General features: G+C 52.9%; 1 protein-coding gene across 4 annotated transcripts; it reads right to left on the bottom strand.

Moving 5' to 3' along the window:
* Positions 1 to 14,475: 14,475 nt before the first annotated feature.
* Tbx1 (T-box transcription factor 1) lies at positions 14,476 to 24,912 on the bottom strand. 4 transcript variants are annotated; one of them, XM_087198599.1, is made up of 9 exons: positions 24,835 to 24,912; positions 22,030 to 22,149; positions 20,392 to 20,758; positions 18,397 to 18,498; positions 17,381 to 17,597; positions 16,605 to 16,760; positions 15,932 to 15,999; positions 15,755 to 15,855; positions 14,476 to 15,386 (listed from the first exon to the last, which is right to left on the bottom strand). In XM_087198599.1, the coding sequence occupies exons 2-9, from the start codon at positions 22,061 to 22,063 to the stop codon at positions 14,896 to 14,898; spliced, it is 1,536 nt and encodes a 511-aa protein (XP_087054725.1). In that variant the 5' UTR covers positions 22,064 to 22,149; positions 24,835 to 24,912; the 3' UTR covers positions 14,476 to 14,895. The 4 variants fall into 4 exon arrangements, with proteins under 4 accessions (XP_087054725.1, XP_087054724.1, XP_087054722.1 ...); XM_087198598.1 differs by lacking the exon at positions 24,835 to 24,912 and adding an exon at positions 22,716 to 22,948; XM_087198596.1 differs by lacking the exon at positions 24,835 to 24,912 and having other exon boundaries at positions 22,030 to 22,677.
* Between the last annotated feature and the right edge of the window lie 947 nt (positions 24,913 to 25,859).

The raw sequence follows: 25,859 nt of genomic DNA, 5'->3' as shown, positions 1-25,859 counted from the left end.
AAGAGACAAGATTCATATGGAATCTTAAGGGACCCCCAATAGCATAAATAATCTTGAAAAAGAATATATTTGGAGGACTCACACTTCCTGATTTAAAAACTTATAAAGCTACAGTACCCAAAACAGTGCGGTGCTGAGGATAATGACAGACATAGACCAACGGAATGGAATAGTATCCCTCACATATATGGGGTTTTGGACAAGAGTATCAAGACCATTCAATGAGAAAAGAACAGTCTTTTTAACAATGGCTGCTGGGAAAATTGAATATTCAGATGCAAAAGAATGAAACCCATCCTTACCTAACACCATATATAAAAATTAACTCAAAATACATCAAAGACCTAAATGTAACATCTAAAACTATGAAACTCTTAGAAGAAAACATAGGGCAAAAGCTTTATGTCACGCCATTATGTTTCACAATGATTTATTGAATATGACACCAAAGGCTACAGGCAACAAAACAAAAATAGACAAAATTGGACTTCACAAAAATTTTAAAATTTTGTGCATCAAAAGATGTCATGAACAGCGTGAAAAAGCTATCCACAGAGTGGGAGAAAATATTTTGAAATCATGTGTCTAATAAGAGATTAGTATCCAGAATGTAGAGAGAACTCTTAAAAATTGAATAAAAGATTCAGTGTTGCTGGGCATGATGGCACATGCCTGTAATCCCAGTACACGGGAGGCTGGGGCAGGAGGATTGCCATGAGCTCAAAGCCAACCTGAATGACACAGCAAGACCCTGTCTCAAAAAACTAAACCAGCTGGGGATTTAGCTCAGTGGTTCCACCACCTGCCTCACAAATGCAAGGACCCGAGTCCAATCCCTGGTACCAAAAAAAAAAAATTCTGCAAAAGAGGCACCATATTTTTGGGCCGGGGATTTAGCTCAGTGGTTTCGCCCCCTGCCTCGAAAGTGCAAGGACTGGAGTTTGATCCTCAGTACCAAAAAAAAAAAAAAAAAAAAAAAAAACCAAACCAAACAAACAGACCCTCAATATAAAAATGAAGCTGTGAAAAAAATCAGACGCCCCCCCAAATTCAAAGACCCAATTCAAAAATGGGCATCTGAAATGAACAGACATTTCTCAGACAAAGAAGTAAAAGCAGCAAATAAACATATGAAAAAATGTTCAACATCACCGGTCATTCGAGAGATGCAGATGAAAACAACACTGAGATTTCACCTCACTCCAGAAAGAATGGCTGCTATCATGAAATCAACGAATAACAAATGCTGGCGGGGTTGTGGGGAGAAAGGAACCCTTCTCCATTGTTGATGGGAGTGCAGACTGGTGCAAGCACTGTGGAAATCAGTGTGGAGATACCTCAAAGAACTAGGACTAGAGGTCCCATTTGACTCAGCTATTCCCCTGCTGGGTATCTTCCCAAAAGAATTAAAAGAATCATACCACAGTGATATATGTGCACCCATGTTCATAGCGGCACAGTTTGTAATAGCTAAAGCTTGGAAGCAGCCCAAGTGCTCATCAACTGGAAACTGGATAAAGAAGATGTGGGTTTTTTAATAAAATGGAGTACTCCTCAGCCATAAAGAATGAGAAACTAGGGACATTTATAGCTAAATGGATGCACCTTGAGGCCATACTCTTAAGTGAAATAAAAAGGACACACATGTGTAAATACCAAATAGTTTCTCTAGTGTGAGAAACTGAAAGTGTAAATAAGGATTAAATTATTAAAACGAATAATTGATAATTTGAAATAGGAAGAAAAGGTCCAAAGGGGTAGGGATGGTGGGAGGGGAAGGGGAAAGGAAAGAAGGGAAAGGAAAAATTATGAGAAAAGAAAAAAAAATGGAAATGAAATCTATGTAAATAGGGAAGGGTGGAGGGGGTGAAGGGCGCACAGGTGATGGGGAGAAAATAAGAACCAAAATACATCATGTACAGGTACAAGTACCCAGTGATAAATATAAATGTATTGTATACCTAAAATGTACCAATAAAAGAATTTTTTTAAAAAATGAAGCTGGGTGTGGTGGCCCACAGCTGTAATCACAGCTACTCTGGAGGCTGAGCCAGGAAGATCACAAGTTCAAGTTCCCCCTGGGCATGTTAGCAAGGCCCTGTCTCAAAATTTAAAAATAATCTGCTGCCTGCCTCTCAAGTGCAAGGTCCGGAGTTCAATCCCTGGTGCCAAAAAAAATTTTTTAAATAAAAAGGGGTGGGCATATAGCTCAATATCAGAGCACCTCTGGGTTCAATCCCTAGTACAACCAAACAAAAAGCCAATGGCAAAGGATTTGAATAGACATGTCTCCAGAGAGGATAAACAAATACCCAATAAGAACAACATCACTAATTGTTACAGAAAGGCAAATCAAAACTACAATGAAAGTTGGTGCAGTGACACAGTTGGTGCAATCCCAGGACACAGGAGGCTGAGGCAGAAGAATTGCAAGTTCTCAAGGCAATCCAGCAAGACTGTCTCCAACAAACGTACTGCAATGAGATACCACCCCATATCCATAAGGATGGCTACTATATTAAAAAAAAAAAAAAAAAAGGAAATGGGGAAATAGCAAATGTTGCCTTGTGCACTGTTAACTGGAATTTAAAATGATGCCATCACTGTGGGGAAAGTATGCTGATTTCTCAAAAACTGAAAAACAGAAGCCAGGCCAATGGCACATATCTGCAATCCCAGCAATTGTAAAGCTGAGGCAGGAGGATTGTGAATTCAAGGGCAGCCTGGGCTATATAGTGAGACCCTGTTGAAAGAGAGAGAGAGAGAGAGAGAGAGAAGAAAAGATCATATGATCCAGCAATGTCATTTGTTGGTATATACCACATGTAGTTGAAAGCAGAGTCTCAGTAAGACAGTTACACACCCATGTTCACAGTAACATTGTTCACGGTAGCCAAGAGGTGGAAGCAGTTCAAATGAACATCAACAAGTAAGAAGTAAAATGTACTGCGTATACACACAGTGAAACATTATTCAGCCTTAAAAAGAAAGGAAATTAGTTTATAGCAGCACAATTCATAATAGCTAAATCTAGGAAACAGGAACCTCAACAGGTGAAAGGGTAAAGATGTAATTACACACAATACGGTACTACTCTGCCATAAGGAAAGGCAAACTTGAGTCATTTGTAGAAAAAAGAATGCATCTTGGGACCATAATGTTAACTGAAATAAATCAGACACACAAGCTTAAATATCACATGGTTTCTTATATATAAAAAACCCAATATATAAATAAAGTACAAAATAAAAGACAGACAATAGAAAAGAAAAGAAGAGGGAGAAAAAGGTTATTGTAATCCAGGATGGCCAATGTACTAACAGTGTACCTTGATGTCGCATAATTGTTTTATGTGTTTTAAATGTTTTTTGGCCTGTTAGTCTGGCTGTTAATCTGTTTATGATAATTAACTTGATAAAGGCTTAAAAATAAATAAATGAATCTGACGCTGCCAAAAAGAGGAAGGAAATTAGCCAGGTGTGGTGGTGCGCACCTGTAATCCCAGCACTCTTTGAGGCTGAGGCAGGGGGACAGTAAACTCAAGTCCCACCTGGGCAAATTAGTGAGACCCTGTCTCAAAATTTTAAAAATAATAAAAAGGACCAAGGATGTAGTTTAGTATGAAGACCTTGGGTTCAATCCCCAGTACTGCAAAAAAAAGAAAGAAAGAAAATTGTGACAAATGTGACAATATGGATGAACCCTAAGGACATTATGTTCAGTGGAGTACACCTGTCACAAAAAGAGAAAGAGTCCACTTACAGGAGATACTAAGAGTTGTCAAATTTTCAGACCAGGGCTGGGGATGTAGGTCAGTGGTGGCACATCTGCCCAGCTTGCATGAGCCTGGGATTCAGTCCTCAGCATGCATGTACACACACACACTCACACACACAGTAGAATGGTGGTTGCTGGGGGCAAGGGGTGTGGGAATGGGGAGTTATTGTTTAATAGGTGCAGCGTTTCGCCTTCACAAGATGGAGAGTTCGGAATGTAAATAGTAGTGACGGTTACACTCCATAATAAATGTGTTTAATTTGTTGACATTTTAAAATGATTGGGAGGATAGGCTTTTTATTACATACACTTGGGATTAAAAGTTTTTTTGGGGGGGGAGCATAAGGCCAGGGTGGGTCAGCGGCACTGAATGTCACAGCACTGGCCAGAGGCCCAGCCAATGCATTTCCTGTGAAAGGATGTTAACACCTGGGAGGTGCTGAGAACACACCCGAGAAAAATGAGAAAAAGAAAGTGTAGAAACATAGTACTTTTAAAACCAGTTTTAGTAAATATTCTCATTGTGGTATGTCTTTCCTAAGGTGTTTAAGGCATTTTCAGATCAGATATGTTAATCTTGTGGTTTTTGTTTAATATTTCTAAGGGTCTTTATTTGTTTGTTTTAGTTTTTTTTTTTTTATTTTGGTACTGGGGATCGAACTCAGGTCCTTGCGCTTGCAAGGCAGGCAGCGGAACCACTGAGCTAAATCCCCAGGCCCATTTGTTTGTTTTTGTTAGCAGTACTGGGGATCAAACTCTGGGCCTTGCACATGCTAACCAAGTGCTGTACCACGGAGCTATACACCAGTCCTTAACTAGCACTTTTATTTTTTTGGTATTGAAGATTGAATTCAGGACCTTGCACTTGTGAGGCAGGCGTAGTGTCACTGAGATAAATCCCTGGCCCTACTAGTACTTTTTTTTTTTTTTTTGTACCAGGGATTGAATTTGGGACCTTGCACTTTCGAGGCAGGCGCCAGAACCACTAAGCTAAATCCCTGGCCCCATTGTATTAATCTTGAACAGTTATTGAACACTTAGTTTTCTTTTTGATTTTGGAAATTTCAAATAGAAATGAAAATGAAGCAGAACCATTACTCCATGTGCCCATCCCCCAGCATACACTTTACATAAAGGCTTTGCTGATAGTCACCTCCCAATCCCAAGTCCCCAGGGCATTGAAGTGTTGTCACCTGGGGATACCAGGGGGAGCCTTAGGTCCACATGGTTGCCTTCTTCCCTCGACAGTGCCTCCTGTCCCTGAGGGGTGCTTTGCTTTGGGACACTGGGCCTTTATTCTCTCAGAGCACAAGGACAACCCTACCTGATGACAGTGGACACAGTGTTCTCGAAACACATCTTTTGATAGATGTGATGAGGCACTAGACAACTGTCATGTGACTGAACCACATGGAAGGGCAGGCAGGATAGGGTATGCCCAGCAGAAAGACTGTCCACAGGTGGCAGATGTCCAGGCCAGCAACACACTGGGCCAGCCTCAGCAACAGTAACCAGTGAACCAGTGACCCAGTGACCCAAAGGAAAGAAGTCACATCAGGTCTAATCTACTTATCTTACCTATTTCTAGAAATAAGGAGCAGGAGGGCCGGGATTTAGCTCAGTGGTTCTGCCGCTTGCCTCACAAGCACAAGGTCCTGAGTTTGATACCTAGCACCAAAAAAAAAAAAAGCAAGCAAGAAAGAAGGAGCAGGAAAAAACTATTTTCCTAGTTAAGAACAATAGTTCCTTGGGCTGGGGATTTAGCTCAGTGGTTCTGGCGCCTGCCTCGCAAGTGCAAGGACCCGAGTTCAATCTCATGGTACCAAAAAAAAAAAAAAAAAGAACAATAGTTCCTGAGCCTGGGGGTGTAGCCTGGTGGCAAAGTGCTTGTCTAGCATGTGTGAGGCCCTGGGTTCAGTCCCTAGCACTGCAAAAGCAAAACAAAAGGCAGATCCTAAAGCTATGCCTAGGAGCATACTGTGAAGCTCCATTAAAGGAGCCAAGAGAGTGGAGAATGGAGATATCTCAGACTGTTTCCTGTTGCTATAACAGGATAATGGAGGCTGGGTAATTTATAAAGGAAAGAGCTTTATTTTGGCTGACAGTTCTGGAGGCTGAAAGTCTAAGAGGAGGCAGCCATATATGGGGAGGGACTAGGGCTGCTTCAACTCATGGTGGGAAGCAGAAGGGCAAGCAGGAGTGAGCTAAGAGACAGCTTCATAACAGCCTACTCCCCAGGGAGCACACCCATCTGCAAGCAAGGCATTAATCATGCTCAGCGACCTAATCACCTCTTAAAGGACCCACCTTCCAACATGGCCATGATGTCAATCAGATTTTTGGAAGGAACAAACCATATTTAAGCCACAGCAAGAGGAGGAGGAGAAGAAAAAAGAGACATACCAAAATGGAGGCAAAACCAAAGACAGGGAATACCAGCAAGCTGTTCTTTACACGTAAGAGAACTTTCAATAAAATTCATCCTTGTTATATGTATTGCGGCTTTGCTCTGTTCTGCACAGCATATAAATGGGGTCCTGCAGTGTGGTGCCTCCTGGGCCTTGCTTCCTTCACTCAGAGCCATGCATTGTGACTCCTGTGGATCGAGTGCGTCAGCAGTTCCTGCCCTTGCATTGCTGAGTCTTCCTCCAGGGACACATCGCCACCCACCTGCTGAGACATTATGGCCTGTCCTGGTTTGAGTGGAGACTGCTGTGGGCATCAGGCATGCATCCTTGTCCCTCTGTCCTCTTGGAAGGCATCCTGGCCCCCAGCCTTGCTCAGCCAAACTGACTAGCTGTAGTACTGACATCTGGCCCAGGGCTGTTCCTGAAAAATGGCTATCCTTCCCAGAGTGACTCCATGTCTAAGCAGGGTGACATTGTGATCCTGCCTCCGCTGAGCTCCTCCATCCCTGGCCATTCTGTGAGTGTCATCTGTACCTCCCTGTGGAAATGCTCTTTCAGAGCCTAAGCTGTCACTTGTCATCTGGTACTGTGTGAAATGTTGAATTTTGTTCCAGACCCTGTGGCTCTGTACCTTTGTCTCCCCCAAGCCAGAGTGAGCTGGGCCATCCTGCAGCAAGTGGCTTTACTGTGCTCCTCCTAAAGAGTCAGGTCCTAACTAAACTACAGAGCACCACACTTCAAGGAGGAAGGTCAGAGACTGTTCCAGAGAAGGAGACGAAAAGCCAGGCTACCAGTGCCTAGAAGGGATCTGGGAGCTGGGGTGGGCCTGGGCCCACAGCTCTGCTCACCACAGGGAAGCCACTAAGACATTCCAGATGGTTTCAGAGGTGCCAACAAACACTCCTGCGCATACCTGTCCTGTGTACACCTTCTGCTCCAGAGCTAGCATGACCTGCCCAGGGCAAAGGCACTTAGGAAAGGCCATTTTCAAGGGATAGCTCCAATGGCCCTCTGCTCCTCCCACCTCAAGGTTGTTGCTAGGCTTCTTAAGCCCATTGAGGCTATCCCACTACAGCCAGCTCCCATGGTCACTGAATTCATCACTCCAGGCTGGGCCATCTCATTGGAAAGTCTGGGTCCTTGCCAGCAAATTCTGGGGTTTTGGGGAGGGCCTGGAGCACCCTTGGGCCCAGTGGGAAAGCACCAGAGGACAGCTCCCACTGAAAGGGTCAGCTAAGTGCCAGGCAGGACTCCAGGGCCCCTGAGCTCAGAGGGCTACACTGTTTCCTTGTCCAGACTGTGCTGCAATCTGGGAAGATTTTTGTGCCCTTGCCATGTCTGGGCCCAATGGCTGTGTGTTGAGTGGCTGCCCATGCATCATTAAGGTACTGGGTAGCAAACCTGGCCTCTATCCACCAGGTGCCAGGAGCAATCCCCACCCTGAATGACAACCAGCATGTCTCCAGGCACTGGCAAACATCCCTAGGGACAAGATCACTCCTGCTAAAAACTACTGTTTTTTTTACAGGAATCGGTCAATCCCAGATGAACACAGAGTGGATTTTGCAAATTATGCATAATCCAAGGTTTGTTAAATTGTTAAATATACATTAAAAACACAAATTTGCCATTTTAACCATTTTTAAATGTAGAGTTCAGAGGCATTAAGTACATTCACATTGTTATGCAGCCGTTGCTACCATCCATCTCCACAATGTGTCATCTTGCAAAACTGAAACTGTACCCATTAAACAGTCCCAGGTCCCCTCTTCCCCACCTCTGACACCCACATTCTTTTTTCTGTATCTATAGATTACCTATTCTAAGTCGCTCTTGTAAGTGAACACATACAGTATTTTTCCTTTTATGACTGGCTTATTTCACTGAACGTAATGTCAGGGTTCATCCATGTTGTAGCAGGTGTTAGAATTTCCTTTGTTTCTAAGGCTGGATAGTATTCCACTGTCTGGATAGACCACATTTTGATTATCCATTCATTTGTCAAAGGACACTTGGGTTACTGTGACTAATGCTACTATGAATATGGTGTGCAAATATCTGTTTGAGTCCCTACTGTTCAGGGTATATGTGCAGAAATGGCCTTGCTGGATTGTATGGTAAATGTATTTGCAAGGGTTTTTTATTCCCGTTACTGGGAACCGAACTCAGGACCTTGCACTTGTCGGTCAGGCCCAGTACCACCGAGCTACATCCCGGCCCTCTATTTGCAAGGTTTTGAGGAACTACCCTACTGTTTTCCACAACGGCTGCTCTATCTTACTTTCCCACTAACAGTGACATACAAGGGTTTCAATTTCTCCACATCCACATCAAGTTGTCATTTTCTGTTTTTTAAAAATAATAATCATGTTAATGGGTATAAGATGCTATCTTAGCGTAGCATAATCCAAGTTTTTTATTCATAAGTTATTCTCTAGATATATATGTGATAGGATCTCTGTTTCCTAGACATTTAAATTCTTAGCAGAAATGAGCCTCATGTCTGGGAAAAACCTGAAATTGCTCCTAGAGGGAAAGACAGCTGGGATGAATTCTGAGAAGCCGATCAGCCTCACTGCCCCAGCGAGAAGGCCGTGTTGCCTGTGTCCTGGCCACCCAAGTCTATTCCCTTGCTGGTGGCATCTGTGTCAGGGTACCTGGATGCCTGCAGGGTCCATGCTGCAGCCCCTGTGAGAGGGGCAGGACTCTGTGGCCCCAGGTAGGACTTATGCGGTGCCTAGAGAATTTTGGTGGCAGCTGAGGAGTCAGTTCTATAATAAGCTTCCTAGACTTTGACTCAGGCATCCAGCTCTCCAGAAGTGGGTGCTGATTGCAGCCCTGGGCTCTGCCTGTAAATGGCACCCCTGAGGGTCAGCCACCCAGAAGGAGGGAGGCTTGACCATTAGAGCAAAGGAGGACCACCCAGCTGAGCAGGAAGGGCCACCCTGAAAGGCCTCCAGGGGTGCTGGATAATGGCAGTGGCAGCTCTCTCACAAAGCAAGGTCTTCCTTTTCAGCTGGGTGATGACAGTGTCTTGGGATGTAAGTGTCAGCAACCTGTGTGACTGTATGACCTACTCAGCCCTCACTTTGGAGTGGTGCTCCCTGTGGCCCAGTGTTCCCTCCTGGCCTCCCTCTGGCAGTGTCCTCACTACTGAGATGGGATCTGAGCCCTCAGCCTGCAGCAGCCCCTTCTCCCCAAAGCTCAAGCCCTGCAAGTGTCCCAGGAGCTGCCAGGCAGGCAGCACTTTCCAATTGGTCAGCTGTGTCTCAATGAAGCAGCTTGTTTGTCTTAGTCCTTAAGACTACTTGTTGTTATCAGAAGGATAATTTGCATGGAAGTGGGTGTTTCTATATTTTTATTTCAGCCCACCAGCCAGCCAGGTTCACACAGCTCCAAATCTGTAGATGAACAATGATATTGGCTGTCAGGCACTGTACTCCACTCGGCTTCCAGGGTCCAGCCAGCCTTAGCTTCAGCTCATCTGCAGACCTAGCAGGAGCTGGCTGGTCAGGGACGGTCCTCAGGGACAACATGCAAGGGGGCCTGTGACCTCAAGTCTACCAAGCTGCCCTTATCCCAAAGGAGGGCTGGAGAAGTACTCTCCAGCAGCTTCCAAGACAGCCTAGCAGGGAAGTTCCCTGCCTTACCCTTGGGGGATGCACAGACTTTGAGGGAGCCACACTGCAGCCCTTTACCCTTACAGCTGGGGAGCTTTGATGAGCTCTGATGTACGATGACATCACAAGAGAAACTGTCCCGGGGTAAAAGCTAGAAAACCCATCGGGGATAAAAGGTAGCTTTAGATGAGGCTAGAAATGGCAGGGAGGATTAGAGAGGAGATGGTGAATATGGGGTGAATATGGGGAGCAGTCACATCAGGGCAGGGCCAGTTTGGAGGCTGAAAACAATGAAGCTGAGACATTTGGAAGATCTGGGGCAAGATGCCATAACCCAGAGCTGCTCTGACCAAGGCCAGCACACACAAATATGTGGCTGAAATGGGGCCACAGTCCTTAATTCTGAAACCCATCAACTGTAAATGGATTGTATCATTAATTCATGTACAACAAAGAGCTTTCCAGTTAGATTAAAATCTCCTCCACTTGATTAAGATGTGTCTGAACTTTAGAGCTATTGAAAAGTGAAAAAATAAATGTGAAGGAAAAAATAGGCCGAGGATTGAGCTCAGTGGTTTCGCCATCTGCTGCGCAAGTGCAAGGACCCGAGTTCGATCTCTGGTACCCCGCCGAAAAACAAAACAAAACAAAACAAACCCTACAGCTCTCACCTAGCACACACAAGGCCTGGGGTGTGAGCCCCGGCACCACATATCAAAATAAAATTTAAAAACCTGTGCATCTGAGAAACAGGGTGATGCACCCCAACCATCTGCACCCTCATGAGGTCGGGAGCAGCAGGAGCAGGTCCTAGGCTGGCCCAGGGCAAAGAAAGGGGATGAGGGCTGCCGGGAGGGGATTAAGGGTTTTACTTATGCAATTGAAAGCCGATAAAGGATGTCAGCAATGCCATCTCCCCCTTATAATTAAGAAGATAATTTAATTACTGCTATTAAAGCCTAATGCACCCCCCATGTGGGCTGCTTTTAGCCAGAATACCTTTGGTTCTGCTGCTTCCCACATGCAGACCTGGCAGCTGTTACAGAGACACTGAGTCTCCAGACTTCATCTTATGAGTCCATCTGGTTTGAGGTAATACAACAAGCAGGAAAGGGAACTGAATCAAGGGCATGATTTGTGTTTTTTAAAACACAGAAAATGTGTGAGGTAGCACCAGGAGAAAGGTCCCATCCATCCTCACCAGGGCTGGGTGCCACCACAGCAGCCCCTGGGGCCATGTCCCCACCTGCTCTGTGGCTGGGCCCATGGCAAGATGCAGAGGTGGAAAGAGGAGTGAAGGAGGAGGGGCAGAATGGTGCAGATGCTTTGGATAAACCCAGCTCATGGAGGTGGAGAGGAAACGTAAAACACCAATTCCCCAGTGTTCCTTCCAGAGGCTCACATAACTCTCCACTGTTTATAGCCAACTTCCTGTCAGAATCACAGCATGAAGGGGAAACTGAGGCATACAGCCTCTAGAACCAAGGCTACTCCAGGTAAGCTGCACTGTCACCATCTGCATTACCCCTTCATCCTACATGTCCTTTGTCCATCACCACCAGCCATTGTTGGTCAAACCCTGCTCACTCTGTCTGCCCAGCCCTCAGCAGCTATGGGCTCAGGCAAGAGGGCTGCTTTGATCTGCAGCACACCTGGAGCTCGGTATCTCTTCCTCACGCAGCTGTCAGCATAGGGATCCCACACACTACCCAGACCTCCCCAGCTGAAAGGTGCTCTCAGGGCCAGGGTCTCCTCTTTCTCTGGAGCTTGAGGCGCCCCCAAGCAGACTTCCTTTGTCCTGCAGCTGAATCCCAGAGTGCTCCTAGCTCTGCACCCCAAATGCTTACCTGGGGGACAATCAGTAACCAGCCCTTGAAGATAGAGCAGTGTTCCCATCCTCCCTTAGACAAAGGTGCCACTGTTGAGCAGATGGTAGTGGAGGTCTCTGGCAGGCTGCATGTGGCTCTTGGCCTGGTCTCATTCTCTCTCAGTCAAGAGTTTATCTATTTCTCGAGTTGGGTGACTCTTTTTTTCTGCGGGGTTTTGAAGAATGAATGAGTCTGGACTCTTTGAGGTACCTTCTGGCCCAAATTTCATCCTACCCATCCAGGTGCCCAGGGCACAGGGGAGGGCACACGAATGTAGCCCCTAGACCAACTTAGGAACCCCTGAGGAAGATTCTAAGGAGTCCAACAGCTGGGATGGTCGTGAGTGAGAAGACACCTAGTGAGAAAAGATCCCCCAGTCTCTCATATTATAGCAGCTTACAGAGGGCAGGGCAGGCCTGTTCAAAGAGGGGAAAGACCATCTCTCTCAGTCCATTCAGACTGCTATAACAGATTACCACCAGCCAGGTGGCTTATAAACAATGGAAATTTCTCTCACACAGTTCAGGAGGTGATGATTGCAGCCTCTGAATTTGGGGGGAACATAAATATTCAGATCAGCAATCAAATAACGGAAACTGCTGAAAGCCATCTCACAGGGCAGTCAAGGCTGTCCAGAGGCAGCTGCCCTGAGGATGTCAGCTCCACAGGGCAGCAGCCACAGTGCCTGTGGGTACTCACCGAGCACTGGATAAAGGATGAATGCAGAGGAGACGGTGAGCGCCACACACATACACCAAGGAGCACATACTGCTATTTACAAGAATTTGCAGACAAACTCATCCACAGGGTTGAGGGTTGTTATCCAGGGCAGAGTGTGCCCTCAACTTCAGGGCCAATATAGTGACTTTTAATATCTGAGCCAATGCACACTTGGAGCAGAGTCCAAGACCTGAATTTTCATTTTTGGGGGAAGTGCTGTGGATTGAACCCAGGGCCTCCTGCATGGTAGGGAAGCTAATACTGCTGAGCTATCTACCTTCAGTCCTTTATTCTTTTAAATTTTGAGACAAGGTCTTGCTAAACTGACCAGGCTAGCCTTGAATTAGTGAAACTCCTGTCTCAGCCTTTTGAGTAGCTAGGATTATAGGCATGTGCCAGCATACCTGGCATCTTGAATGTTTATTCTAAATCATTAAAATGTATGCAGCCTCATGTGGTTAGTGGCAGGCCAGTTGGACAGCAGAGTGACTCTCCATCGGGACTGGCTGTCACAGTGGCAGCAGGGACATCTATCTCTACATGGCCAGCAAGTTGCCTATCCAGGGTCCCTGTACTTTATGGTATGTTCCACCTGTTTACAAACACTGGCACTGTTATTCATTCAGGGATAGCTTCTCTTCACTTTAGCTTTGAAAACCAAAGCTAAGGTCTGACAGGTCTTCAAGGTGTCCCTGAGGACACAGTGTTGCTGTGTGGAGGGGCTGCATTCCATTGAGGACAGGGCTGAGCCGTAGCCAGCGCCCTCTGCAGGGCAAACCCCAGCCTGCCACTCGTGCCTACAAGTGGTGTTCCTGGCTTCCCACAGATGAGATGGGGGATTATAGTGCAAATGGGTAATGGGCCGCCCCAAGCAAAAGCCACCATCACACACAGGTAACCCAGAAGGAGATCTGCAGTTAGGAGCATAGTGGGGAGCAGAACTTGCAAAGAGTCATCTACAGTGCTTCCCTGAAGCTGTGTCCTTGAGCCCTGCTGGCCACTTCAGCAGCCACTGCAGACATCGTCATGCCCTGCTGCTAGATGCCCTTGGAGGCTTTGAGGGGACCTGGCCTCCCTCCCTTTTTAGACTGGCTTCATGGGAACAGTTCTTGCCTTCCAATTACTATTTTATCACTTGTCGTACCAGGGAAAACACAGCCAAGAAGAGGTCTGGTGTGGGGTAACATTTGGAAATGCCTGGGTGTGTCCACGGAGAAGTGATACCCGGAATGCCACTGCCACATAAGAGGGAGGAATCAGGCAGCCAATTGCCACAAACACACCGAGACAGGCACAGGCCAGGGATAGAACCTGGCCATGCACATTTCCCGTTCATCTTGTGTCCAAGCTAGCCTTGACGTTGACCGGCTGTCAGCTTTTCCTGCTTGGACTCAGGAAGGGAGGCATCAAAGGGTTCCTCTGGCCCCATCCCTGGTGTTGAGTTAGTGGGGAGAGGTCCCTCAGCCACCTGGCCTGGGAAAAATGCTTCACAGACGGGTTTCGAGATGACTCATGACCACTGTCATTGTGGCCCCCTGTCCAGGTCATCTGTGGGGGCGAATAAAGTCAACAAACAGGGGAAAATGCAGGCCTGGGTTGAGGACAGGCCAGGGAAATGCTACAAGAGCAGAACTGCCTGTTTTTGTCTCTCCACAATCCCATCCGGGTCAAGGGCTTTCCCCTCTTCCCAGGGTTGAGGAACAGTGAACAGTTACAACCATTATTCCAAGTTTCTTTGGAAAAACATGTAGGATGAGCCCTGAAAAACGGCAGGGAGGGATCCCAGGTCCTAAAGCAGGGACAATTGCAGGAGTGAAGGATTTAAATAAAAAAAGCTCACACCTGGTGTGGGTCCTCCCAGATCTGGGGGGGGGGGGTATGAAGAAGGCCCACCGAGAGTACTTCAAGAAAGGACAGGCCTTCCCAGACAGACAACGGGGACGGCTCCACTCCGAAACCCTGGAAGAGAGGATGTGATCCGAGGCCTGTAGGAACTGGAGCTGGGAGTCCACAAGTCACATCTAACTCAGCTCTTCCCCGCACCATCTAAGTGGGGTGCAAATAAATGGACACACAAGCAGCTTCTTAAAGAGGCGAAACCGTTTATCAAGTCGGCGCAGACGCGGTATCTACAGTATCTACATATATCTACATGTATCTACACCGCCTGCAGGCGGGGCTCTCAGGTCGTCTACACTGCAACTGCCGGCCGGGCGGGCGGAGGCAAGGCTACTCGGTCTCTGGGAGAACAATAAATACCATTTCCTTCCGCCCCAGACCGGGCGCTTTGGCACTGGCGGGCGGAGCCCTCGTGGCCCTCGGAGCTGAGGAAGGTCCAGCGTTCTCCTGGGAGCTGGAGGAATCCGACACCGCGATAGTCCTGGGACTGGAGGCCCCCAATGGCTTTGAGGCCAGGGGGAAGGGAGGCCCGCAGTGGCCCCCCAGGGCTGATGAACGAGTCTTCTGAAGGCCCTCGGGGCTGCGCGGAGCGCGCGGCCCGCATTATCTGGGGCAGTAGTCGTAGGAGCCCGGCGGCGCGGCCCCAGCAGACGAGTACATGTTGGCAGCCGCGGCGGCGGCGGCAGCCGCGGCGGCTGCGGCGGCGGCGGCGGCCGGGCTCACGGCTGGGTGGTGGTGGTGCGGATGTGCGTGCGCGTGCGGGTGGTAACCGTGGCCGCGGAGGCCGGGCAGCGGGTAGGGCGCCGGCCGGCTCTTGGCCCCGAGGTAGTGGTCGTAGGCGGTGGCCGGGTATTTGTAGGGATGGTGATGCAGCGGCTCCGACGCGCCGGGCGCCTCCAGGCGCAGCTCCGGGTGAGGGGGGCTGGGCCGGCCTCCGGGCGCACCGGGAAGGGGAACGAGGCCGCCCGCACCGCCGGCCCCAGGCACCGCGGGGCTCAGCACCCGAGCCAGCAGCTGCGGCGGATGTGCAGGGTCCCCGAGCATGGCTGACCCGCCCCCTTCGCGATCGAATTCTCTCCGGGCCTCGGCCGCGTCTGCGAGAGGAGCCGAGCAGTGAGTGCCCCCGGACCGCCTAGGAGACTCACAGAAGCCCCCGGGGGCGAAGAAGCGCTCGGGGTAGGGTAGGGGCGTCCCTACTCCGCTAACCTGACCCAGCCCCAACGCCGCCGGCGCCCTCCCCAGGGGCCCGCGCTCCTCAGCGGCCGGCAACAGCGGGCGGGGCGCGCAGGCGGGCCGAAGCCGTCGGGCGGGCGAGTGTGCGCTTGCCCGCCGCCACGGCCGTTGTGCAACCGGCGCGAAGGCCGTGAGCTCCCCGGGGGGGCGGGCGAGGCCGGGCGCGGTCGCCAAACTGGGGCGGAGCACGCGTGGGGTCGAGGCCTGGAGCCTACGACCCTGGCCCTACCTTTCTCTGCGCCGTTGGGCTGCGTGGGGGAGGCCACGGGGTTCCTGGAGCGCGCAAAGGCGCTCATGAGCGGCAGCGCTCCAGGCCGGTGGTTCCGCGGCCTGCGAGAGGGGAGCAGGTCAGGGTGGCTCCCCAGCCAGGCAACAGGCACTCGCTGACTCTTTGGAGGACACTCACCAGTCCTCAGGGTCGCAGTCCCGGAAGCCTTTGGCGAAAGGGTTGCTGGCAATCTTTAGCTGCGTGATCTGTAGGGAAGCAGGTATGAGCTAGCGGTTGGAGTCCTGCAGCTCTCGGCCACTTGGTCTCGGCAGAGAATGGGGGAGTGTTAGGAGAGGCTCGACTGAGACAAGAACTGGCCCACCTCTGCCCTCTTCCCATATGGTGCCTCCTCTCTCACTAGGGAACTCTCTGCTACCCCAAATAAATGGCGATAAGGACTTGTGCCTCAAGTTGAGATGGAAATGTGGTCACCTCCGCCGCCACCACCACGGGGGCACAGATGGAGAACTGAGTGAGCGCCCTAGGAATCTGGGTAAACCTTGGATCAAGCCCCAGATGGGGAGTTTCCGGAATGGTTTGGAAAACAAACTTTCAAGCAGCAGTGACAGTTACCGCTACAGAGGTCAAGCTGATAGGAGGCTGGACCAGCCTGGTGGGAGGGAGTGGGCAGCCTGAGGTGGGGGTTGGAGGGTGGGGGGAGGGGTCCCCAATTATACTGTGCTCCACTGGGATACCCAGAGCCTGCAGCCCTGAACTGTCTGTGCCACCCAGGGGCACACAGAACAGATTCACTGCATTCCCAGAAGGACCGAATCAACTGGTCCCCAGGACCTCCCCTACAGGCCCTCACCCGGTGGTTCTGATAAGCAGTAACCGCGGTGAAGCGCGTCTCCTCGAACACAAAGGTTTTGAAGTTCTCCTCTGCATACTTCTCGCTGTCTTTTCGTGGATCCACATAGACAACGTGGAAGCGGGGCTGGTATCTGTGCATGGAGTTGAGAATAATCTGGAAGACAGTGGGGAGGGAGTCAGCTCCAGTGGTGGGGGCTGGGCCAGGATCCCAACCTGAGCCAGGAATCCAGTGGAGGTCTGAGTAGGCAATGAACTTCCTTCAGTAAACTGGAGCAAAACCCTTAACTCATGAGATGAACCAGGGCCATTTAACCCAATTGGGACCTCTGGGAAAGATGACCCCAGTGGCAAATGATCCTGGGCTTAGGTAGTCTTTTTTCTGGTCCCTAACAATTGCCGTAGGGCCTGCAAGGGGTGGGCGATGGGAGGTGGAGTTCAGTCCTGTAGAAAAGCGGCCACACTGGCCTGGATTCCACAAGCCTCCTGCCCTACCCCCCACACACCGACCCACCCTTTTTTTTTTTTTTTTTTTGGTACTGGGGATCGAACTTGGTTCCTTGCGCTTGCGCAGCAGGCGGCAGAACCACTGAGCTAAATCCCTGGCCCCCATCCTTTTGAATTAAAAAGCCTGCTGCATAAGATCCGGAGAGAAGTGAGGAAAACAGGGTGACTCCCTCTCCCAGGCTCAAGGCCTGCTCTCTGACCAAAAGTCTATTCTCCGAAGCCTGTCCCAGTGCTGCCCAAGTCCCCTGCCTGGAGGGCACTTCTCAGAACCTGCAATAGGGACAGCCCTGCAGCCTGGGAGAAGGTGTTGCTCACGTGGCCGTTGTCATCCAGCAAGTTGTTGGTCAGCTTGAGCTTGTCAAAGGACACTATTTGCTTCATCCACTGTGCACCCTTGGCCGGCGAGTCTGGGTGGTAGTGCACGCGGCCCGGAGTGGCAGGGTCCGCCTTGCCGGCCACCAGCCAGGAGGAGCTGTGGAAGGCGTACCTAGGGCAGCACCAGGGAAGCAATCATGCCACATTGGGGGTGAATGAAATGGGCCTTGCTCCATCCGCTGGGTAAACTCCCAAAAGTGCCTCTAAAGAGTTTCCTTGCCAGTGAAATCAAGCCCTCCCATTTAACATATAAGCTGGGGGTTTTAATAAGGGGATTGGGGAAAAACTAGAAAAATCCCATTGGCCCCCAGTACACAAAACCAGGACCCTACTGGGACACTGAGAGGAGGCCATGCTCCTCTCCTCTCATTTCGCTGTATGCGGGTCTGCTTGTCCCAGCAGCGACATGGCAGGAGCCTAAATTTGGCCTTGGGCGCAGAGCGGTCTGCGGTCTGCGCTGGCTTTATTAATTATTATTAATTGTCCAGGCAGCCAAGGCCCGCCCTGCATAATCTCTCCAGGCCACCCCACCTTTCCGGCCCAACTCTGGGACCAAGAAATCCCTGGAGATGGGGGTAGGGAACCAGACGCTCATGATAGCCTCAAGGGAGAGAGAGACTCGAGAAAATCTGAGGCTGTGTACCCAACTGCCTCAGGTCTGAAGCCGGAGTTCCTAGCTGTTGGGCTTCCTGAGGCAGAGTCTGGAGAATAAGTAGGGGTGAGGGTCTGGGGTCCAAAGGGGGCAGAGAAGGACCAAGTCCAGAAGGTAAATGGGGCAGCCTTCTCAGGTACCTGGAAGGACCTGCACATTTAAAGAGCTTCGGGCCATGAAGTTAGTCATCCAGCAGGGACCTGCTGCTTCCTAGGGTCCCACACTTAAACAGACCAGGTGGTCCCGGGAGCTCGCTTACCGGTACCGTTTGTCGTCCACTGGCACAAAGTCCATAAGCAGCATGTAGTCGGCCATAGGGTCCATGCCGAAGAGCTTCACTTGGAACGTGGGGAACATTCGCCTGGGGGTGGCAGAGCCTCCAGTCACCTCAGGGGAGGAGGGCAGGGTGCCCTACTGTGACTTGCCCAGGACTGGCAGCCTCTCACAGGGCCCTTCCTCTTGGTTTCCCTTTTGGCTGCTATGTTCCACCCACTGCTCTAACCTGAGTAGGCCCCTGCCTGGCTGCGAGTGAATGGTGCAGCAGGGCAAGCTCCCCGTCCTTTTCTAAAGCACTGAAATGGCTAGCCCTGCACTGTGCCTTGAAGTCCCAATCTTCTGCCACCTGTGTTTTTGTAGATCTGCCTTACCCTGCCGATTCCTCGTCTTCCCAGACCTAGCCTTGGCTGGCATCAGGATTCCTAAGAGGCGGATGCCCCAGTTTCCCAGCTCTTGGCAGAGCCTCCCTAGTTTGATCTAAGAGGCCCCGGCTCCAACAAAGTGAAACCAGATAGTTCGAGTAATTCTAAGGAGTCCCCATTGCCCTTTCAGCTAGGCCTGCGCTATTCCCCAATCCCTCCAGCAAGGCTGACACCTCAGAAGCCCACAATCCCTGACACCCAGGTTCTGGCCTGATGTTTGGAGCCTCTACATTGGCAAGTACCCGCTTCCCCCAAGGCGCTTAACTCCAATACGTGGCTGCCCAGGGCAGACTTGGATTATGCCTTAACAACTCTCCAATCTCTCCTCTGGACCCTGATTTGATCATCAACCAGGGCTCTTAAAAGGATATTCCGCAGCTCCTGGACGGGCTGTTTCCCGGAGCCTGCCCTCGGCTGATGGCACTGCAGTACTAGCCACTGGGCCCTGGAGGACAGCACAAGGCTTGGCTCCCTTCTTGCCTTTCCCACTCTCTCCCTTCACAAGCAACTCCCTGTGGGCAATGGGCAGAAAACAGATGCCAGAAGCCAGTCTCCCAGTACAGGGCTCCTGCAACCTCCACCAGAACTTCTGCCGGCTGGAGGGTGCTGCTGAAAAAACAATCTTAAGGTAAAAGCTGGCCACCGACAGGGGCCTTGCTGGGCAGGCCTGGACCAGAGGCTCAGCCACTGCCTCCAGGAGGGCCATGCACCTAAGGACAGCAAAGACAGCCTGGAAGAAATCCACACACGGAACAGGAGACAGGACAGGCCCCAGGTTCCCCAAGGAGGACGGCGTGGCAGGGAGACAGAAACTGAGAGAAAGCTTTGCAAACAGGCCCTGAGCTCCCCTTGGCTGCGCGGACATGGAGCTGGTGTGTACATTAGACACAGCCCAGAACCCGCCTTTGTCTGCTGGTCAAATCGGGTGCATCTGCAAAACTTGTTCCCCTTCTCTCGGGCATTAAAGCAAATACAGGCCAATTGGAAGACTGTGGCCGGCTTACGCAGAGCCAGAGCCTACAACCACTAGAAATTTAGGCCTGAGAAAATTGGGTAGCAAATCCCTCTGAACTAAGCCCATTGAATCTTAATTCTTTCCTAAAATCGTTCGGACAATTGCTCAGCTTCTGCTCTTTATCTTGCCCGCGTAGAATGAACTCAGGAACTCAAACAGGATTTTTTTTTGTTTGAGCTGGGACCTACTGGGAACAAGCTGAGCGGCCGAGCACCTCGGTCGCGACTGCTTGCCCCAGATCAGTGCGCTCCGAGCTGGTTGCTTCCCCTTGCCGCATCTTGGGGCAGTAGGTCCGGCAGGTCTGTCCCAGGGATTCTCTCCGCCGCCCGCGCCGTCCCTCCCGCCCGGTGCTCACCTCGGCTGTCGCTGGAGCCGGGACCGCGGAGAGCAAAGGAGGAGGCAAGGCCGAGAGGACCCGCAGGTGGCCGGGCCGCGCCCCCCACCCTGCTTCTGAACCCCTTGCTCGAGCATCGGACTGAGGCGCGCTGCCCGAGTGGCAGCATATGGGGAGGGTCTTGGCGCAGGGAGGGGACGCCCTGACCTGCCGGCCTTGGTGACGATCATCTCCGTGCCCAGCTGATTGAACTCGTCCCACAGCGCCTTCATCTCCAGCTGCACGCTCACGCTGGCCACCTTCGCGTTTTTCTTCACCGGCGCCTTGGCGGCGGCCGCGCAGCTGGACCCGGGGCCCTCGGGCTCGGAGGCGGCGCTGGTGGCGGCCCCGGCAGCGGGAGCGAACGGGTAGGCGTGCGGCGGCGGCGGGCCGGGGGCCCCGGGGACGGCGGCGGCGCACGGGTCGTAGCGCGGCGGCGGGGGCTCTCGCGGGCCGTACGGGTCGGCGCCCGGCGACGCGGCGCCCGGGAAGCCCCCCGCGGCCCCCAGGCTGCTCAGGCTGCTGGCCGTGAAGGCTGCAACGTCGCAGAAGTGCGAGAGCTGCGTGAGCCACGGGCTGGACACCGCGGAGATCATGACCCGAGGGCCGCCGCCGCCGCCCCCGCCACCGAGGTGAGCGCTGCCCAGCGCCGCGGGCCGAGTGGCGGGCCCAGCGCTGCGTGCGCCCCGGGCCGGGCCGCGCCGCCCCACACCGCGGGCCGGCCCCGAGGAGGCGCCCCGCCCCGCCCCGCCCCGCCCCGCCCCGCGCCCCCCCTCCCGCGCCGAGACAATGGCCTCGATCCCCTCCCCCGTCCCTCGCCCCTCCCCCCGCCTCCCCCCCTCCCAGGCCCCCAGCCCGCCCGCCGACGCTCGCTGGGCCCGGGCCCCCGACCGCCCGGACCGGCTCCCCCGAGCGCCGGGGCCCGTCCGAAGCCCCCCGCTCTGCCGCCCTCCCGCGTTGTAATTTTCTTTTCTCGCTCCCAGACTTTCTTTTCCCAATTTTTTCTTTACCTTTGTCTCCCTTATTTAACATTTTCCTAATCATCTTCCCTTCTTCCAGTATCTCCTTAGTTTCTCGTTCGTTCTGTTTAACTTTCTGTCTCCTCTTTTTTCTATGTGCCTGTCCTTTCTTTCCACTTTATTTTTCATCACTCTTTGTCTTTCTTTCCCTTTACCGTTTTTCTTTTATTTCTACATGTTCTCTTATTCATGTTATTTTCTTCTTTTTAAAACAAAAATAAAAGAAAAATAAAATAAAACAAAAGTCTCTTTTGTTCTTTTTTAAAAAATTACTCTGTCTTCAATTTTTCCTTCGTTTTCTCTTTTTCGTTCTTGCTATTTCTTTTTCGTGCCTTTCTTTTTTTCTATCCTATCTTATTGGATTTTCTGTTTTTCCCCTTTTCTCAATTTCTTTTCCTCTTGGCTGCCCTCACCATTTTTTGTTTAGTTGCTTGATTTGGTTTTTGTTTTTCCACCTTTCTGTGTGTGTTCCCTGACACTCTGACGGTCTCTTTTACCATCTCTCCTCCCAGGTCTCCAGGCTTACGGCCGCCTTGCCTCTGTTCTCTCCCTGGCCTCCAGTCTCCCTCTTCCGGGCCTGTCTAGCTTCGTACCAGTCTCCGGGACTGCGTCCCCAGACTGGTTTGTGGATAGGCTTTAGGGGGAATGCCAGGCCTTCCTGCCTGCCCCAGAGTCCTAGCCGTGAGCATGGAACCCACCCGCCAGGAGCTCCTATTCGCGGTGAGGTTTCAGGCAGCCGGGGCAGGGGGCTGACGCAGGCCAGTGTTGACGCGGCTAGGAGGCTCACCTTCCATGTCCCTGGTGACTGTGCTGAAGTGCATCCCGGCGGGGGATCTCGATAGCCAGGGAAGCTTCGCCTGGTCAGAGGACCCGGGGCCCCGGTGGGCGGTGCCCTCCGAGGCCTCGGCTGCAACCAGAGAGGCGATGCTGAACGCACTGGCCCGGGGAGACAGCGGGCTGCGCGCGTCCATAGGCGCCCGGCGGCCTGGCCGGCGCCGCCTCCGACTGCGTGTGCCCCTTCGCACAGCGCCCAGCCCAGCCCACGGAGCCCCAGGGGCGGAGGCCTGCGGTGCCACTCAAAGCCGCGGCCCCAGGCCCAAGGGATTATGGCGTCATGGGCCCCCCACTCAGGTCCAGTATCGGTCCAGGGGCCCAAACCGGTGGAACACCCTGGAAGTTCGGGGCCCTCCTGGTTTTCAGGCTATCTGCCCCGCACCTCCGCACCTCCGCTTCCAGGGCCCTCAGTGACCAATGCCCCTTGAACATCCCTTTGCTCCTGCCCTGACCCGGCTTCCTTAGGTTTGGCTAAGCCTTCAGCTTCTACAGCCCTAGAGGAGAGGCCACTATGCCGGGAGCACCCAGCCACAACCTGAGGTGGCAAGGAGCTGATGCAGCTCCGAGGGGTAGCTGGAGCCCAGCCCTACCCCTACCATGGCCCTTCCCGCCTCCACCTCCTCCCGGCTGCCCCTGCACCTGGGTGAGGAGACAGCAGCTCGGGTTTGCACACCGCCAGCCACCAGCCACGGACAGAGGACAGATAGCCTTGGGGCTGCGGATTCCTCTGTTCCTTCTTGCGATGGGACAGGACCCAGCCCAGCAAATGTCCCACAGACCCCTTAGGTCACCTCGCTGTCGCAGCTGGGGACCCGAGCTGGGGGACGACGCCCAGGCCGTAAGCAGCCCGGGAGCCTGAGCGTCATGCGCTCCCTCGCGCACCGCCCGCCTCTGGCCAGGACGCTTTTACATCCGGAGGGTGGGCAGTGCCCGCTCCTCCGACCTCCCCGCGCACCGGCCCGGGTGCAGGGAGGGCCGGGGGCGGGGCCTGGCCAGCTAGGGAGAAGAGGACATGTTGGAGAAGTTCAGGCTGCACAGTCGGGTGCTGCCCGCTTGCCACCCCTCAGCCAGCCTGCCCACCAGGGAAGGACCAGCTGCCCAACTAGGCCTTCAGACCCAGGGCCTGTAGGCTCAGGCATCCTGATGCCAAGGCCTGACTTGGCCTGTCTTTCCCCCACCTACTATCTCTGGGGCTTTCTCTGACCAATTCAACATGTCCATGTCCTTCTTTCAGGGTTTGGCCAGGGTGTCAAGCCTGTAACCTCTCTACATCTCAGAAGCCTCCCTCTCCCTTTGCTGGCAACCAAGGCCTCTATTTCCAAGGCCTTTCTACCGGCGACCTTGTAGGCCTCTGGCTTCACCTGCTTTGGATTGGTGGTGGGGAGGCAGCCTCTCCTGGTGCTACTACAATCCCAGAGCCTCAGATCCCAGGCTGCAGAGGGTTCTAGCTGGGAGCCAGGAAGGCATGAGAACTGGGGACTAGGGGACTGGGCAGAGGACTATCTCTAGCCAGAAGTCCAAGAAGGAGCAAGAGACCAGAAGTGCTGAGGTGAGTGTATAGGTGGTACTGTGTGTCTGGGATGTGGTATGTATCTGTGTGTGTCCAGTGGGCCCCCAGCCTGCTCTTGGCCTGCAGCTGGAACCTTTTAGACTAGGACAGGAAACAGAACTTGTCACCAGGGCATTCTTCAGGCCTTGAGTGGCCATTCAGGACCCCAACATTGACAGTGACCTGTGTCACTTAGTGACTGTCTTTGAGAGGGTGGAGGGGCCAGGCTCAATGAGGAGTGTAGTTACACTTCCTTCTTCCTTGAGCAGGACCAGCCCCTTGCCTCCAGGACCCCAAGGAGGTGCTCCCCTGATGGAGGGAGAGAGCCTGCTATAGACCGGTGGGAAAAGTGTTGATGGGTACAGGTCGAGGTAGTGAGATGAGAGGCTTGGCCAGCACTAGAGGTCTTTGGGTAGAGAAGCCATGGGCTTGCAAGCTGGGAGGAGAGACCCTGTGTGTGGACATGAGGTGAGGCCCCAGCATGTGGAGTGCCCAAGTTTGCGTCCAGTGCACCTGAGAGAGCAGTCCCAGTGTGTGCACCAGAGGCAGAGCCCAGATATGAGCCCCATGAAGTCCAACACTGAGAGGAAGAAGTGAAAGTGAAAAGCCCTGAGGCATCCTGGAGACTCCAGGTCAGCCCCTTAGGGCGCCTGAGGTCTTCAGACCTCCCTACTGGAGGTGGTGGGGGAGCAGTCCTCTCAAACTTATCCCATTAACCCTCCAGTGAAGGGCAGGACTTGGAGGGTGAGCTTTATCTGTACACTCGCCAGAGCCCTGAGCGAAGGGTGGGGGAAAGACTGAGGAGGAATAGAGCGCTGGGAAGGGGTGAGGGTCCCATTCCAGCAGCTTTCTTGGTGGCTGACCCACCATACCCGCCGCAGATACTCACCCACTCACTCAGTCGGGGACCCTTCAAACCCGCAGCTCAACAAGGGGACCCTTCGGAAATCCTCGGTTGAAGGGGCCCAAAGGGGCCTGAAGCCCTAGAAGCTCCAGGCCTCCAAGCCTCCAACCCGCGGCTGAGCCGCAGCTTCCACCGAGCGCCCGGCAGGGCCCCTCGAACGCTCCTTCCCTCCCTCTGGCGCCGCACCGCCCTGTCTCAGCGTTTCTCCGCGCTCCGCCGCCACCCGGCAACCCGCCTGCACACCTCTCTGCTCGCGGCCGCCCCACTCCCAGTGCCCGTCCGCAGCTCGAAAGATGCACACTCACCCGGTGGTCCTACGCCCCACACACGCCGCTTCCACACGAGAACAAACGCGGCACCTCGCCGGCAAGAAGTGTGCCTCCCGACTCACCTGGACCGGCGGCGGCTCCCTTCCGCCTCGCTCCCCCTGCCGGCCGCGCCTCCCTTTGCTGCGAGGTAGGAGGCCTAGCCGGGAGCCGGCCTCGCGCAGACCAGGGGGTCGAAAGCTGCACTGGGACTGACTTCTCAGGGCGTCCCGCAAGGCTGGGGCCTGGGCTGCGCGGTCCTCTCCTCCGCATACCGTGTAGAGTGAGGACACGACCCGCATTTCTCCAAGCAGGGAGCAACGAGGTAGGGACTCTGATGAGGCCATTTTACAGACTCTAAAACCGAGGCTCGGCTTTGATACTGGGAGCCCGCAGGTCAGGGATGGGGGCAGAAGCTTGGATGAGTGCAGGAGGCTGGAAGAGTGGGATGGGCTAAGGACACGGACAGCATTTGCTCTGCCCTCTGGGCCCTGCGCATTGTCCAGCGAGGGCACTTGGCTGGGCCCCAGCACTGCCTCTGGAGTCCGACGCCCCGACTCACTCACTCCCTGGCTGGACATCCTCAGAGTAGGAAGTGAAGCAAGCCTAATTTCCGAAGTTATCTCCTCCGTGTGCAGGAGGCGGCCCCTGGAGAATCTTGGCTGCTTGTTGCTGCCCAGCTCCGCCTACCCGGGGCACACGTGGTTCCCTCCGGGGAGCTGTGGGACAGGCGCCCTCATGCCCACCGACCCCACTCCTCACTTCCCGGCCATTGTAAAAACAGGGTACCGCGCCTGCCGCTCAGAATTTAGCCAGTGCCATGCTGTTCCCAGCCCTGGAAGGACCTGCGCACTGACAAGTGTCTCTATCGGGTCCACAACCCACCGATCTTTGAGCCCTCCGGTGCCCTGGACTAGCCGCGCAGTGCCAGCGCTCCCCAGCGTTAGTCCTAGCTAGCTTGAAGTTAAATATGCTCCTACATGGGCTCCAGGGCGGCAACCCTGGGAGAAACACCTGGAAGTGCA

Source organism: Heterocephalus glaber, unplaced genomic scaffold (assembly GCF_053883595.1).
Source record: "Heterocephalus glaber isolate CG9 unplaced genomic scaffold, H.glaber_assembly_v1.0 deba00001687, whole genome shotgun sequence".
Classification (NCBI taxonomy): Eukaryota; Metazoa; Chordata; class Mammalia; order Rodentia; family Bathyergidae; genus Heterocephalus; species Heterocephalus glaber.
The sequence above is the reverse complement of the archived record's forward strand: the minus strand, read 5'-3'. Positions and strand labels throughout refer to the sequence as shown.